We start from the raw sequence: 17,449 nt of genomic DNA, 5'->3' as shown, positions 1-17,449 counted from the left end.
TCTTCTTATTCTTCGTTCTTAATAGTCAAAACCATATCTAAGGATGAAAAAATAAGAATTAGAGTTGGGGTGAGAGTTATATTCATGATTGAATATATTAATTTATGTTGAACTTACTTTATTTTCCCTCCTTATTTTGAGTGGTGGCAGATTGTTTTTCTAAGTTGTTTTATTTTATTTTCTATGAAGAATGTTAGAGGATTATTAGAATTTATTATTCTTAGCCATCAATTAGTCATCAATGTTTAAATGTTTAAAAATATGAAAAGCCGTATGTTGTATCACTATGCTAAAAGAATTAAGTTGATTACTAAGTAATGGTTAAAAACAATAAATTCTGATAGTTTCTTAGCATTTCTCATTTTCTATTTCTTTTTCGGGCACTCGGGCTGCTTAGTTAGATAAAGCCTCAAATTAATTCTAAAAAATACATCATCTCAAATATTACTGTAATCCTAACAATAGAAAAATTGCTCGTTTTAATATTGTAATTTATTCATTTTTCAGCCTCCCATGTTATAGAAAAAGAACAAGCATAATTACACGCCATTTTCCAAGTGAGCAGTAAGGTTGATGAATAAATAGAGTGCGTTATTAAGCCAAACACAAGAAACATGAAGCTAGTGTCGGCAAAACTATCTTAAGGAACTTGCTTTTGCTTCATCTTTAACATCTCATAAACCGTTGAAAGATAATTTTATACGCGGGATGCAAAAACGAAATGAACATGATGCGAATATATTTCACTATCTTCTGACAAATCAGTCAATTTAACGTCAACAACCTGGAATGCTGGTCCCCATTACTATAATCAGATAATCCACATGCTACACATTTCCGGCATCCTGTACATGCAAAAAAATTAAGCATGCTAGTAATAAGTGGGGGAAAAAAAATTCTATTTGGTTACGAATTTCTCGCTAATCATTGAGTTATCTTGCAAACCAATTACTTTTACTTTCCTCATTCTGTCTCTGTCTTTCCAGCTAAAGGCGGAAGAAAGGATAATGGTTTCTATAAAGGGAAAATCATGTTACCCTTTGATGATACTGCTTGCCACCCAATGCTGCCTATTCCTTAGTATCTTCTACCTCTTGATGAAGTTGGTGAAACGAATATAGGAATGACGATCGCATATTTGCCATTTCTACTAGTGTCTCTAGTGCTGCAAAGAATTTCATTCGACAGAATGTGTTATATCCTGGTTATCAGCACATTTGCAAGGGAAGCAAGGAGATTTAAGATCATCAATTCTTAATTCTTATATGTCTACCTCTCTCAAATGACAGTTGGGCGGCTCGAAGCTTTGGCGGAATTAAAATTCCAAAGACTGACAATGACTTCGCTCGCTCCCTTCGAACCTGTGAATATCACTAACAACATTTATACAATAACTCAATTCAAAGCTTAGAAACTTGTACAAGGGAAATGTCTATAATTTGTTCACTCCATGATTCCATCATGGTAGCAATGATCTTAATAACAATCCAGTGCAAGAAGAAGAAAGTGTAGAATACTTACTACTACATCATCATCATCTGCGAGTTCTGAAAATTTCTTTGCAATGGTCATCTCAGCAGTTTGTAAAACCACCATGTATAAGAAAATTAGAAACATCTAACAGAAGTACTTAAAAGTACACAACAGCAGAATCAAATAACAAATGAAGCAGAAGTTTGGTTTGAGTAGGTATGTTTCATTTAAAAATATGCTTAAATTAGCACAACCCTAATTACTCAGGTAAGAATGCCATACCAGAAGATTTGGTGCTATTACTATCTTCATCTTCTTCAGAGGATACCCATTTACGCAACACGAACCATGCTTTTGCATCTACCGAATCAACTTCAATATATTCAAACAGATAAATAATCAAGAAGTACACAGCAAAAGGATTGAACAATTACCACCATGTTCCACTATAAAAACACAGACTTTACCATCATATTCGGTAATCTTCAACGTTGTAGAAGCTGGATGGAATTTGAGGTCCAAAAGAGAAGTATTAATGCGTGCAGTTCCCATGGAATGCCTCGCACTTGCTAATTCCATCCATGCCTGTCCAAAATTAGGGCAAATGAATTGCAGAATTGTGAGAAGATTTTAGTTTTTTAGGGAATTAGGAAGAAGAATGAATACCTACTTGTCCAAGTGTGGAAGAGAGAGAGTGAGAGAGGGAAAGATAGCTATTAAGCGAGTCCATGAATTGCAACACGAGTTTCTCTTCAGCTCCAGGCTGGAGTCGCACTTCCCGTCGATTCTCAACTTCAACCGCCTCCTGCGATGGTTCTTGATCGCCGCCACTTTCGGGAATGAAATGCCGTTCCTCCATGAAAATTAGTTAGTTCACAATTCCAGCCTCCGATCGCTGGAACGCTTGTTTGATCCCAAATATTGGTAATTTGACTAATTTCGATATGTATTGATTTAATCTTGATGCATAAAAAAAAAATTAAATTATATATCCTAGCTGCTTCCTGTTTTTCTATTATTTTTAAGAAATTAATTTTAATTTTTTTATTGATATATTATTTATTTTTTAAATTTATTTGATAAATATTCTTTTATTTTAATATTAACGTGATTTATTTATATCATATTTTGTTAAAATAAAATTATATTAATAATTATTATTGTCTCGTCACTATTAACTTTATTTTATTCTATTTCCTTGTTTTCTTCTTCTATTAATTTCAAATGCAATCAATTATCACCACATCATTATAATAGCTCTCATTTTTGTTCATCGCCTTGATCCATAACTATCCCTTATATTAACTTTAGAGTTGTTAAAGATTTGTTAAAAAAAATTATTTTTTTTGTTTGATTTAGATATTTAGATGTATAACTATTATTCAGATATTTATTTTTCATACTTGCTTGTTAAATCATATTTTATCATTTTAAAAAAAATTAAGATATCAAGCATTCAAAAATTTTGTATAAAATAATTAAATAAAAAATAAAAAAAAATCTATAAGTTATTTAATTTTTTTAATATATAGAATAATTAAATTTAAATTAATTTAAGTATAATACTTAAATCATTAAGTTGTTATTATGTGTAACAATGAAGATAAAAAATTATAAATATTTATAAATTTATTCATTTTTCAATTTTATTTAATCTAGCGTAAATATAAAAATTTATATTTAAATCACTCTTTTCTTTCGTATAATTTTAATGGCTAAAAAACTTTTATTTTTAATAATTTTATATTCAACATTTCAAATTATCTTTAGTTTTATTATTCTTTTAGAATTTTTAATTTTTGTTTTCATTATTCTTTTTCCTTACCATTATCTATCTACATATTTATCATTGGCTCATCCCCATGTTTATATTGGCTTGTTCTCTCTTCTTCTCCTTCTATCTTCTCTACAATCGCAATTAGTTATCACCAGGTATTAATTCATAATTATTACAATCAAAAGTGAATACTACTTTAAAAAAAAAAGTAAAAAAAAAAAAAAGGTCTTGTAACACTTGTGCGAATAATTTACACTCCTATAAATATAATGAAAGAGCAAACTTAACTTTTTTTGTTTCGAGTATTTTTTTATTATTTAATACACACAAAGTCATATATTTTTATTTGTGGCAAAAGTTAAAAATTAAAGTTAAATAATATTAGAACTTTTTTGTTTAACAAAATTAAAATAAAGCACAAAAATAAGAATAAAAACTAAAAAAAATAAATAGTTCTAGAAAGGGATAATGTCAAATTTTATGTCATTTTGTATGAAAACAATGATTTATTTTATTATATTTATTTTTATACTAAATAACAAAAAAAATTAAATTTTATGTTCGTTTTTTGTTACTTATTTTACTTATCTATAGTTGTTTAAATTAGACTTTATGCTTATTAAGTCATGTTTTCTCCTAACAAAAAAATAGTTATGAAATCGTTTTTATATTTGTATAGGAGTACATTCATTATATTATAATTTTAATAATTAATGTAAATTTTAAAAAATTGAATAAATTTATATTTATTTTGATTACATTCAAAAGTTGAATTATATGTATTCTTATAATCAAGAAATACATTTGACTTCTTTTATAATAAATAAGTTTTTCAATAATTTAATTTATAAAAAAAATCCCATCTCTTTATTTATCCTAAAAACTAAAATTCATATTAATAGTTTTGAATAATAGAATTAAAATAAAATATAAAAATAAATTTTGAATAAAAAAAATACAAAGTTTTGAATCTAAAAATATAAAATAGTTAAAAGATAAAAAAATTATTTAAATATAATTTTTTTAAGACATTCTATGACTTAGATGAATAAATATTATTTTTAAAATGAATCATGATATATTGATACAAAAATTATTGTGTGTAAATTTTTTTAAAAACTAATAAATCTCTCTCGTTAATAATAATATTGGAACTTAAATTTGAACGCTAATTGATATTATATATTGTGTAGGTACTTAGAGTATTTAAAAAAGTACGTTAATAATTTGAAGAGAAAAATTATTAGTGTAAATTTATTGTTTTTTTAAATTATTCTTATTGAACTATTTTATTTTTATTCCTTAAAAACATATCTTAATAAAAATACTTGTAACAATAATTTTCATCTAATAAGAATATCTTAATGAGGTTACTGTAAAAAAATAGGTAGAAATTTTTTTATTTAACGTAATTGACAAAAGAATTTTTTTAATAATAAACCTCTCTTTAAGAGTAATATTGGAATTTAAATTTAGACACTAATTATCATTATATATTGTAGATAAGCATCAAAAGTATATTAAAATAGTATGATAATAATTTAAAGAGAAAAATTATTCTTTGTACATTTAATTAAAAAAATTACCTTGTTTAAACTATAGTGTAAATAGAGCCATTTTTATAATCTTACGATTGAGAGTGAGCAATTTTTTTAAGTGAAGCAGTTACATCATTCTGTCGTACGTGAGTACGTGAGTACGTGATTGAGGATGTAGTTTTAGATTATAAAAATAGGGGTAAAATAGAAAAAAAATATTGAATACCAAACCCTCTTAATTCCCATTATATATTGTTATAAATTATATATTTTTATAGATAATCAACAATGAATCATTGAACCAAATAGGTTACGAAGGTTAAGGAGATCCAATTCATTCCTACTTAACAACATAACCAAAAATCGAACAACGCAGTCACACACAAAACATGACATTCAGACGATATAAAACACATAACCAAAAATTGAACACAGCTACATTTTAGAAACCAACAAAAAAAAACTCACATAATGAGGCCATGTGCATTGCTTTCACTAGTCAATTACTTATGAATCGCCCAACATAGCATACATCAAAATCAACCGACTTTTAGGAAAAATTGTTACTTGTTGTGAGTCTTCGTCCTTAACAAATTTGACATCTGATCCATTGCCTCTAAAAGCTTCTTGTTTTCCACCTCTAGCTGAGACACACGCCCCTCTAACTTGCTGACTGCATGTTGAAGTCGCGCAATGGCACTTGCTGCGCCAATGCAACACCACAATAAACGATCGGTTATTCAAAAATAAACCCAACTTCTTTATTCACAGTCTAAAATAGAAAAATTCCAACAGTATCATAAAAAGCACTTACCGTCGGAACCCGGGAGGTGGTCTTCACTTTCATTTGGGGAAGTTGGCTGTGACACCTGATGCGAGGATGAGTTAAAACAAAGATGCGGTCCACCACTCACCACGTCTGCTGTGAAGTATAGGTCATGATGAAGATGGGAGTCGCTTGCACTTGCCGAACCAGAGGCAACACCAACAGGTAACTGCTGACTTCCTTGGCCGTTGTTTGAAACACCCACACACTGCTCGTGCATGTAATCAACCCATGCTCTCCTACCCGCTTCAAAACTCCGATAACGGCGATGCAAATTCTTCGGATAGCCACTCACCTGTGGTTCTGCCGCCTCCCAAGTGTTGTATATTCCGGGTGTCCGTCCCCTAAATACAACATAACACTCACCCTTTGCACGAACAGACTTGCGATTATTTAAAACCCTCTTCTTCATGGTGTATGAAATACTTTCAGACTAAAGAAACGAATCCACTGGAGTTTTAGTAGATGAAATATCTTGCCTCACTCACTTATTATACCGTCACCATCCATTTCATCCTTGAAAACCTACGCGTAGAATCCAAAAAGGCATAATTAAAATTTTAATTAATGGTTGGTAAGTGTGCAGGTAATAATAAAGAAGTAATAATAAAGAGTTTAGAAAACAAAGGGTCAATAGAAAAATAAAAAAGATAACTCACGTTAAACAGTTACAAGAAAAAGCCAATGTATATTTTATACAATGTGTACAATGAGATTAAATTGAAATTAGAATTAAATTAGAGACAAAATTTGAATCAAATCATAATTCCTATCAGTTATGACAATTAATTAATTTTGAGTAGTTTTCAATTTAAAATTTGAATCAAATCATAATTCCTATCAGTTATGACAATTAATTAATTTTGAATAGTTTTCAATTTAAAATTTAAATCAAATCAAAATCTCGTCATTTATGAAATCAAATTAGGATTACTTCCTTCTCTCAATATGGTGTGAACTTTTTCTCTCACTCTCTCCTCAAAGCAAAAGTCGATACAGTACCACCATGATTACCAGCCGCCGTTGTCCATACAGACAACCGTATGTAGAGATGACACGCATATTATATAAGTCGAGCTCGCGGCACCTTAGCAATCCAAAGGTCCACCGCCTCCGTAGTATCATTATAAAGTAATGATTGATATTGATAAAAACACGAGTGGAGCCAACCTGGCAGTGTTTGAAGGGACACTGTACATAAATAAGAAATATGTTATTTTACTTGTATTATTTTTGTGAAAATGTTTTTTATTTATAATTTTTATATCATAAAAAATATCATAAACAAACATAATAATCTCTCTCTCAGGCTGGCTGAGTTGATGACTATTTCCTCCCAGTCAACCTTCTCTCCTTCTCTCTGATTTTCCTCTCTTTTAATTTTATTTATTTATTTTTGCAATTTCTGTTGCTGTTGTTCTCTTCTTCCTCCTCCTCCTCCTCTTCTTTGTTCCTACATCTCAACTTTCATCTCTGCAATTCCAGCTCTTTATACCATGACACTGCACCAACCACTTTCTCCAATCAACTTTTCCTCAACCTCTTTTCTTTAACTCTCAAACTTTAGTATAAACTAAAAAGTAGGGTTTCAGAATAGTATCTCTGCCACTTCCACCAATTTTGATTTACACAGGTAACTCTTATTGATCAGCTCAATTCTGCAATTTATTATTTATTTTTGAAATTTAGACAAAATTATTGATCCTCCCCCCCCCCCCCCCAACCCCCCTTTGTTTTGTTGTCCTTGGTCGTAACCCAAATTATCTCTGCTCTGAAGAAATGTTTTTATTTTTGTTGGGTTTGAATTTTCTCGGAATTTTCCTCTTGATTGCAACGATAATTTCAATGGAAATTAATCTGGACTAGTTTGTATGGCTCTCTTTCTAAATTAAGGCGATATGTGTCGATTCTGGGAGATCTTAATTCAGTGATCCTTATTATTATTATTATTATTATTATTTTAGCACTAGATTGTTGAACTGTTCTCTAATTTTGACTTAATTCAATGGTTCTTTGCAATTTCGTCGTTGTAGTAAGAATATATCTTTGCCAAGGCATGATTCTGTTTGTGCGTTTACATCAAATTTCTTCATTGTTTAACTACTCTTTTGATCTTATGAATTGTCATTATTGAACAATGGAAACTTATCAGCACTACCTTGCTGTGTTGTTTTCTTTGGGGGAATAGGAAACATATATGATGGCTTCAAGCTGGGATGGAAGCAATGACCCTGGCAGCCAGTCAGATGATAGCTTTCATTTCGATAGGTTGCACATTGAGCCCATTTATGATGCTTTCGTGTGTCCTCTGACAAAGCAAGTTATGCGGGACCCTGTAACGTTAGAAAATGGACAGACTTTTGAACGTGAAGCAATTGAAAAGTGGTTCAAGGAATGCAAGGAAAGTGGACGGCAACTTGTTTGTCCGTTGACTCTGCAGGAGTTAAAGAGTGCAGAACTGAATCCAAGTATGGCTCTGCGAAACACCATTGAAGAGTGGACGGCCAGGAATGAAGCTGCACAGCTGGATATGGCTCGCCGCTCGTTGAATATGGGAAGTCCAGAAAATGATACGCTTCATACTTTAAAGTATATCCAGCACATATGCCGAAGAAGCAGGTCAAATAAGCATAATGTCCGCAGTGCAGGGCTCATACCCATGATTGTTGACATGTTGAAGAGCAGCAGCCGTAAGATACGATGTAGAGCTTTGGAAACTCTTAGAGTTGTGGTAGAGGAAGACGATGAAAATAAGGTTGTGACTTCTTTGCTGGCTATCATTTATTTTCCTTTGCAGTATGTGTGCGTATTTTTTCAACTTTTAATTTTATTTTTTAGCTCTGGCAGTTTGCCTTTGGGATTTATGTTAACATCTTCTCTTTGTTCCAAAGGAATTGTTGGCTGAAGGTGACACTGTGCGTACAGTTGTAAAATTCCTGTCTCATGAGCTTTCAAAAGAAAGAGAGGAAGCTGTCTCTTTGCTTTATGAGCTCTCAAAATCTGAAACCCTATGTGAGAAGATTGGTTCAATTAATGGAGCTATTCTTATATTAGTTGGAATGACAAGCAGCAATTCAGAAGATCTTTCTACTGTTGAGAAGGCTGATAAAACATTGGAGAATCTGGAGAAGTGTGAGAATAACGTACGGCAGATGGCTGAAAATGGTAGATTGAAGCCTCTTCTGACCCAACTTCTTGAAGGTGCTAACACTACTCTGTAATTAATCTCAATCATAGCTGTGTTGTGTGGCTACTTTGCTCACTATTTATGTTAATTCTCAAGAGAGCATAATTTATATTTTGCTTTTGAAATGGGTATCCGTTTATTATTATTATAATTGTTATTATTCTTAGTATCGGGACTCAAGATTGGTTGCAGAACTCTCTTTCATATGTGAGAATCAAATCATTATCATGTATTCTTTCAGGTCCACCGGAAACAAAACTTTCAATGGCTGGATTCCTTGGTGAGCTGGTTTTGAACAATGACGTCAAAGTCCATGTTGCTAGAACTGCAGGTTCATCTTTGATCAATATAATGAAAAGTGGTAATATGCAGTCAAGAGAAGCTGCACTGAAGGCACTAAATCAGATATCGTGCGAGCCAAGTGCAAAGGTTCTTATCGAAGCGGGAATACTTTCTCCTCTTGTCAATGACCTTTTTGCAGTGGGTCCAAATCAGCTTCCAACACGATTAAAAGAGGTTGCTGCTACAATTCTTGCCAATGTGGTGAACTCAGGGGAAGACTTTGACTCAATTCCTTTCGGACCTGGTCACCAAACTCTGGTCTCAGAGGACATAGTTCATAATCTACTTCATCTCATAAGCAATACTGGTCCAGCAATTGAGTGCAAACTTCTCCAAGTTCTTGTCGGACTCACTAATTCTCCAACCACAGTTCTGAGTGTGGTTTCTGCTATCAAAAGTTCCGGCGCCACTATCAGTTTAGTTCAATTCATTGAGGCTCCACAGAAAGATCTGCGTGTAGCTTCCATAAGACTTCTTCGAAATCTCTCACCCCACATGGGTCAGGAACTAGCCGATGCTCTACGTGGCTCAGTCGGACAGCTTAGTGGTCTAGTTAAAGTCATATCAGAGAGTACAGGAATCACTGAAGAGCAGGCAGCAGCTGTTGGCCTTTTAGCGGATCTTCCTGAGAGGGATTTGGGACTCACAAGGCAGCTGCTAGATGAAGGTGCATTTCAGCTGGTCATATCTAGGGTGATTGCCATCAGGAAGGGTGAGATCAGGAGCAGTCGCTTCATGACACCATTTCTTGAAGGGCTTGTGAAGATTCTTGCAAGGGTTACATATGTCATAGATCAGGAGCCGGAAGCCCTTGCACTCTGTCGTGACCACAATCTTGCTGCATTGTTTATTGAAATGCTTCAAACTAACGGACTTGATAATGTACAGATGGTTTCCGCCACAGCTTTGGAGAATCTGTCCCAAGAGTCGAAAAATTTAACAAAGTTGCCTGATCTGCCACCGCCAGGTGTTTGTGCTTCAATCTTTACATGCTGTTACACACAACCGGTCATTACTGGACTGTGTAGGATTCACAGAGGGTTGTGCTCTTTAAAAGAAACATTTTGCCTTTTTGAAGGGCAAGCAGTCCTTAAGTTGGTAGCTCTACTGGACCACACGAATGTGAATGTAGTTGAGGCAGCACTTGCAGCCTTATCTACTCTTATAGATGATGGAGTGGATATTGAACAAGGAGTACAGGTGTTGTTGGATGCCGAGGGAGTGAGGCCTATACTCGATGTGTTACTCGAGAAACGGACAGAGAACTTGCGGAGGAGGGCAGTCTGGGCAGTGGAGAGATTGTTGCGAACAGAGGATATAGCCTATGAAGTTTCAGGCGATCAAAATGTGAGCACTGCACTTGTGGATGCTTTCCAGCATGGCGACTACCGAACAAGGCAGATTGCGGAGCGTGCCCTCAAGCATGTTGATAAGATACCAAACTTCTCCGGAATCTTCCCAAACATGGGAGGAGCGTAAGCCTGTTGTAGATGCTTCAATGTGAGGTTTACAATTATGATTACAAATATTTGTATGTAATTTTCTGTTGTTCCAAGCAGTTTTGGATTGTATCTATATTTTTGTTTTATTTTATCTGCTATGCATTGATTCAACTGCAGTTGGGATTGTTGTATACTAATTACCCATTCTTTTAGGAGGTGTTAATTTTTCCTTGCAAGACTATTATGAAGGGTCAAAACTTCTTTACAGAACTTACACCAGTATGAAAATTTGGGCCAGGAAATTCCAGAAATTGGTTTAAATTCCCATCGAAATTAAAAATATTCGTGAAACCAATACCAAATTTGTATAAAGACCTGTTGTGACCTTTTCAATACGCAGAAGATGGTGAGAAGAGAACCACATTGTTATCTGGTCGCTTGTAATGGCAAAGCTATCTATGACAATATAATTGAATATTACTATTTTTAATTAAAAATCGAATTTATATTAAGTTGCATAAATAAGAAATAACGATAATGCATTTTGATTACATATTTTAATTAATTCAATCTTTTTAAAAGGAAAAAAAGTATATATAGTTTCGTGTTAAAACACGCAAACCAATTGACATATAAATTTAAAACATTAAAAGACTTAAAAAAGGCATGGAAAGAATAAAAATTTAGAAATGTTCAATTTTGTTAATTCCATAACCAATTATTACACAACTCCCTTAAAAAGAATTAATTTCCTTACAACTTTTAGTCCTACTACTCAATTTTCAAAAGCTCTTAAAGCAGACTGATATCCTGTCATCATTGGCATGCGTTGTCTTCTAACGATTAAATTATAAATGAATCTGATATTCTTTAAAAAAAATAAAAACCTTATTTCATAATTTAGCATTTCAATAAATTAATAACCTTTTAAATACACCTATAGAGCGACACAAAGTAATACGTTGAAAAATATTTCTTACTCCAAGAGTTACCCTATTTTGTTTTTCTTTCTCGAATTCTTCACATTTCTACCGTCTCTTCAAACGAAATTTGTTTATTATTTTCTCTCATTATAATCTGACTTAATTGTTCAAGTACCATAAGGAAGAAATAAAAATAGGCAATTGCTTAAATGAGTAGTCCAGGACCCAAATTGCTTTATAGAGTAGAATAATGCTTTCATTTAACTCCCAAGGTTAAGCAAAGCTTGAAAATTGGAATTAGCATCCTACCTATGAAAATGACTAATGCTTGAGGCCAGATACTAAAAGACAAAATGAGGTTGATTGGTGAACTAATAAATGAATTTAGATGACCAAGGAATAAAAGAGAGTAGAATTCATCTTACAAACACATAATTCCAGGAACTTGATGGATAGCAGAAAAATACAAGTGCAAAGCCAAAGGGGGGAATTCAACTTTATGATTGGTGTGAAATGAATTAAATAAGGTACATAAGAAACCCTGAAACAGAGAACCTGCAAAGTTCAGTAGACTTGCCCGTATAAAATTATGTGCAGCCAAATACAAAGTAGAAATGCATGCATGTAAGCTAAGGATTTCAAAGATGTAGCACTGCCACAGTTTTGGTCAAGCAAGAAGAAGCATCCAGCACATGAGTGACATGATTCCTTGAAATATGGTGCCAGCGTGCCATATCAGACACATCACATACAGTGAAAAAATCCAACACCTGACCAAATATCTTGAACATCTCTATCCCAAAAATAAGGCTTTTGTCTGCCACAAATACTGCATTCCAATCCATTGGGGCATCAGGATGCACTGAGACTTCAGTCCAGGTAAGATACATGAGATCTAACTCCCATAATTTTCTAACAGCCTTGTTCCGGCGCCCGATTTGACCATCCCCTTCACACCAGGACACAGAGAGCATGAAAAGACGGCCATCGGAAGATACAAGTTTGGGGTAGTATTCAAGAACACGGGGCGGAAATGGAGAGGTTTGAATTGATATCCAGAATCCCCGTTCAACATCATAAGCCGCAAGCTTGTCCGTCTCGGAATAAACATAAAACATCTTGCCACAAACAATTCCAGAGCATGCAACCCCAAAATCAAAAGGCAATCGCTGGATTTCAGTCCATTTATTTGATACAGAATCATATATTTCTCCAGAGTCCAGAGGCTCGTCCCATGATCCCAGACCTCCTACAGCTATCAGCAAAACTCTTCTACTTCCCTTTGAACTTGAATGATCACTCTTTTGTCTAAGGAATTTGTATGTCCTTCTACTGGTAACAGATGAAGCTTCACTCTCATTGAAAGAAGATCTGCAATGACGTCTCATTGAGAGCTTATGAGGATCCTCATAGACATCCGACACCCCACCGATCCTTGATCTTGGACGTCTATCCTGCCGGCTTTGATGACCTTGACATGTTGGGAAATCCGAACTGACCTCAGAAACTCCTAATATAGGAACTGATCTTGCATATTTCATAGATGGTATTTTACGCCAAGATTTCGTCAAGGGACTAAATACGACCACCCCTTTGTGCGTCTTGAATGAGCTCCTATCCACCCTCCCAAAGCTGCTCAGGCTAGAACATCCTCCAACAATGAAGATATCATCCTGTATACTGGCAACAGAGAACAAGAACCTTCCCCTTAGGTATTCGGCATCTATCCTATGCCATTGATTCATAGACACATCCAATGCATGTATCTCCCCAGAGCAAAAGCCATCTTTAACTGCACCAAACAGAAACAGCCATGGATTTTGATATGAACCCTCTCTTCTCATTTGGAGGAATCTAGGAGTGGTAGTCAATGCCCTCCATTTCTTGCACACAAGGCGAGCATTCATGAGACTTGTCAACGGGAGCCGGACCAAACACATTTCCAGAACATCGTCCGGGAGAAAGATATGCATTCTAGTATTTGCTGCCAATTCTTCAATTTCAGAATTCTTTCTAGAGTGTCTCCGCCAAAATATGTCCCTCACCCCATACGAGAAACAATCCACGGCAGTTTCTTCAGGGCCACAAATAGGTTTATATCCCCTACCCTCTTCACTGGCACTCGATCTCCTCCTACCATTTGAATCACTGAATTCATCACTGGTGTCGGCGCCTACCTTGCAGCCCCCACCTCGACTGTACAGAGTTAGGCATCTCAAAGCAACACCCTTCAGATCATCATCTTCTTCCCCCGCACTTCTGTTATTCTTCTTTCTCAGCTTCTGGCTGACACTCCTCACAAGACGCTTGGACACGCTCAAACTATGGACATCTTGACAAAGAGATTCGTCTGCCCCCAATCCTTCAGAAAACATTATGCTCACTCACTAATTTTTCACAAGAAAAAATACAAGCCCCATAGCTATCTTGAAACTTGCCTTCTATGATTCATCTCAAGAAAGAAAAAACACAATAAATTAGAATCACAATCACCAACTGCAACACCACACATACATCATTAATGTTCTATAAGTTAACGTTCCACACACAACAAAACATTTCTCCGTTAAAAACACTTGCTACACCCCATCAAGAGTTGCAGAGATGAAAAAACAAGAACGATCCTTAAAATATACTTTTTTCTAACAAAAATTATGAATAAAAAACGGAAATTTCCTTGGAAGGCAGTGAATGAACCCAGATCCAGAAGGGAAGTGGAAACATAGGGTGAAAATTGCAAATCTATGTGGAAATTGAAAAAGAAAATAAAATAATAAGAATAAAGAGATGAACTTGAGGAAGAAAAGAGGTAGCAGTGAGTGAGAGTGAAAGATGAGTGTGAACAGTGACTGATACCTAACACAACACAACAAAAAACACCGCAAACTAAAATCTTGAGAAGGAAATAAATTGAGTTCACATATCCATGCGACTTTTGTGGTTGGATAAATCTAATCTTGTGCACAACGGAAACAAACGTTCACAGAATTTCCAAAGCAGAAGAAAGTGTGAAAAAAGAAGAGAACGAAAGGGGAAAGAGAAGACTTACATTGCAATGCAATTGAAAAAGAGAGAGAAAGAGGTGGGGAAGGAATCACCAATTCGAGAGTCCAATTAAAATGGTCATGCTGTACTTGTACCTACCACATCAACACAGAAAAGAAAACAACTTTACCTTTTGTTTTCATGGAACCTCTACGATTAGGAGGAACCGAAGAAGAAAGCAGAAGAATAATAGTAATATTAAATAAATAAAGAGAAAAAGAAGAACATACATTAGTGAGATTAGGGGATTCAAGAAATGAAAAAAAGACATTGGATGAGGAGAAGGTTAGTGGGTGGAGACGGGAATTTAGTAAAGCGACTTCACCACTCATTAAAAAGCGAACCACCACCCTTCATACAGCCCCTTCAATCTCTCCTTTCTCGAATAAATTACCATTTGTACATACAAATGTATCAATAAAATAATAATTATAATCATAGAACATAGTTTATGTGTGCCAAAAATACATAGATTAATTACATAACCAATATTCAGACACTTTTGGCACATAAAAATCATCTTCCGTAGTTACAATTATCGTTTTATTTTTATATGGGTAAATTTATCTGCGTGTCTGTATATTTTATGGGTACAAATGATAATTTATTTCTCCTTTCTCTTTTCTTTACCCTCTCATTTTTATTTCCCAACGTTTGGTCAAAATTATTTAAAACGTCTTATTTAAATCTCTAACGTTTTAAAACGGACTTAATATTGTCTTGCCGTTGGAGATCCATTAACAAAATTGACGGCGGAATAAAATTGAGACGATTTTAAAACATTAGAGACTTAAATAGGACAAAAACGTTAGGGGATAAAAATGATACATAGAAATAAATTTTAATTTTATCCTTCAATAATATCAATTTTTTATTATACATATATTCAATTATTTTTTAATCACATCTAAATAAATTACACTTAATCATATTACTTTCATTTTAAATAAATTAATTTTTTTATAATTTTACTCTTAAAGATTTTTAGTTATCATGAAATATTTGTAGAATGACTAGTATATAAACTTGCAGAAAAAAATAATATATATATATAATAAAATATAAATTATACCTTTTGTCTCTAATATATCAAAATTCTTTAAAATTATAAAAAAATAAATTTATTTAAAATAAAAGTAATGTGATTAAGTGTAATTTATTTAGATGTAATTAAAAAATAATTGAATATTATGTACAGTAAAAAATTAATATTATTGAAAAATTAAATTAAATTAAAATTTATTTTTATGTATCATTTTTGTCCCTAACATTTTTATCCTATTTAAGTCTCTAACGTTTTAAAATCGTCCTAATTTTGTCCCACCGTCAATTCTGTTAACGGATCCCTAACAGCATGACAACATTAAGTCAATTTTGAAACGTTAGGGACTTAAATAGGACGATTAAAACGTTAGGAATAACTTTAGGATTTACTCCAAATATTAGGGACAAAAATAATATTTTACTCTTTATTTTATTTTTAGTGAATATTGGTATAAAGATGAAAAATATAATAGTTAAAAATTAAAATGTAAATAAAATAATATAATTAAGTATGCCAAACAAACTAATCCAACTATCATCTTTATATAAAAATTTTGTGGGAGTATTATTTACTATTAAGTGACTACTCGTATAAAAATAATTTTATATAAAAACATCTAGAAGTATTTTATGACTTTTTAAATTAAAAAATTATCTTAATAAAATTATCAAAAAATAAATTAGAAATAGAAAACTGTCGTAATTCATTTATTTTTTTTCATTTTTTATGGTGAAAATATATCTTAAATAACTCAAGTTAGTATAGATTATAAGAGATATTATGTTAAAAATTATACTATAATGTCACATATTTAAAATAGTGTATGTGTCATATGTTATAAAATCTTATCATAATTCTGAAATTATGATTTGCCGTTTAATTGATTCTAGAATAGTAAATTATTTATTTTTCACATATTTTATTTCCTTAGACATATATATAATTAATATCGTAACATTTTTATTAAAAAGAATGATGGTTATAATATAATTCATTAAACTCATAAAGTGAAATTATTAGGTTATTATTAAGTCGAATAAAAAGGAAATATTATTACTGGTTCTTTATTGCTATCAAAATGTAATATTTTTCTTGAAATTTGATATAACTCTCAATTATTAAACCAAAATCCTAAAATTTTTTAAGCTTAAATATTAAATAATCTTAAATCATCTAACAAATTATCAAATAGATATCAATCATCTTCACATATCTTAAATGGGTATTTACTTAGGGAAGTTCTATGGTGCTGTCCCAAAAAACATGCATGTCATGCTGTCTCTATGTGTTGTGCTAAGATAAAGACACGTGTAGTTTTTTTAAAATTGAATTCCGTTCTCCGTTTTTGTTTAGGGGAGGGATTAGTTGTGATTTTTGAGATTTGTTATGTGGATAGTGGACTTGGTGGTATGGGCCAAAGTAGTGAATATGAGGTCAAACAAAAAAGAGTAGGGAGAAAATTATAGTGGATAAAAAAGGCCAACCCAAAATAAAAAAATAATCTACTATGTATTTTACTTTTTCTTGATGTGCTAAATGCTTATGAATGGTTGTCATCTAATATTCTATAAGATGTTTGTGTTTACGAAAGAAATTTTCTTTCAAGTAAAAAACAAAATAAAAATATTTTAAATAATGGAAATATAAATTAATTTAATATTTTTTGAAAATTGAATTAAGTTAGTAAAATTATATAGATATCCAATAAAAATATTTATTAAATCATTTTAATAATTTTATCAAATTAATTTAATTTCAATAAGTATAAAATTAATTTATATTTTTTATGAATTAAAATATTTATTATATAAACTTTTATTAATTGTAGTGGAGCGCTTTTTTGTATAATGT

General features: G+C 32.4%; 3 protein-coding genes across 7 annotated transcripts; 1 reads left to right on the top strand and 2 right to left on the bottom strand.

Moving 5' to 3' along the window:
* Positions 1-470: 470 nt before the first annotated feature.
* On the bottom strand, positions 471-2,442 carry LOC107609714 (uncharacterized). 4 transcript variants are annotated; one of them, XM_016311730.3, is made up of 7 exons: positions 2,144-2,442; positions 1,941-2,058; positions 1,756-1,845; positions 1,522-1,547; positions 1,274-1,361; positions 1,038-1,165; positions 471-845 (listed from the first exon to the last, which is right to left on the bottom strand). In XM_016311730.3, exons 1-6 carry the CDS (start codon positions 2,330-2,332, stop codon positions 1,071-1,073), a joined length of 606 nt encoding a protein of 201 aa, XP_016167216.1. In that variant the 5' UTR covers positions 2,333-2,442; the 3' UTR covers positions 471-845; positions 1,038-1,070. The 4 variants fall into 4 exon arrangements, with proteins under 4 accessions (XP_016167216.1, XP_016167217.1, XP_088350474.1 ...); XM_016311731.3 differs by having other exon boundaries at positions 1,756-1,833; XM_088494348.1 differs by having other exon boundaries at positions 471-1,165.
* A 4,270-nt stretch (positions 2,443-6,712) lies between these two features.
* LOC107609626 (U-box domain-containing protein 44) lies at positions 6,713-10,821 on the top strand. The gene is made up of 4 exons (XM_016311635.3): positions 6,713-7,247; positions 7,803-8,369; positions 8,506-8,815; positions 9,043-10,821. The coding sequence occupies exons 2-4, from the start codon at positions 7,812-7,814 to the stop codon at positions 10,620-10,622; spliced, it is 2,448 nt and encodes an 815-aa protein (XP_016167121.1). The 5' UTR covers positions 6,713-7,247; positions 7,803-7,811; the 3' UTR covers positions 10,623-10,821.
* Positions 10,822-11,867: 1,046 nt separating this feature from the next.
* Positions 11,868-14,937, bottom strand: LOC107609625 (F-box/kelch-repeat protein At5g42350). 2 transcript variants are annotated; one of them, XM_088493283.1, is made up of 3 exons: positions 14,784-14,937; positions 14,558-14,648; positions 11,868-13,960 (listed from the first exon to the last, which is right to left on the bottom strand). In XM_088493283.1, exon 3 carries the CDS (start codon positions 13,881-13,883, stop codon positions 12,147-12,149), a length of 1,737 nt encoding a protein of 578 aa, XP_088349409.1. In that variant the 5' UTR covers positions 13,884-13,960; positions 14,558-14,648; positions 14,784-14,937; the 3' UTR covers positions 11,868-12,146. The 2 variants fall into 2 exon arrangements, with proteins under 2 accessions (XP_088349409.1, XP_016167120.1); XM_016311634.3 differs by having other exon boundaries at positions 11,868-13,949; positions 14,784-14,930.
* Between the last annotated feature and the right edge of the window lie 2,512 nt (positions 14,938-17,449).

Source organism: Arachis ipaensis, chromosome B7 (genome assembly GCF_059453495.1).
Source record: "Arachis ipaensis isolate K30076 ecotype BB chromosome B7, ASM5945349v1, whole genome shotgun sequence".
NCBI classification, from domain to species: domain Eukaryota; kingdom Viridiplantae; phylum Streptophyta; class Magnoliopsida; order Fabales; family Fabaceae; genus Arachis; species Arachis ipaensis.
The sequence above is the reverse complement of the archived record's forward strand: the minus strand, read 5'-3'. Positions and strand labels throughout refer to the sequence as shown.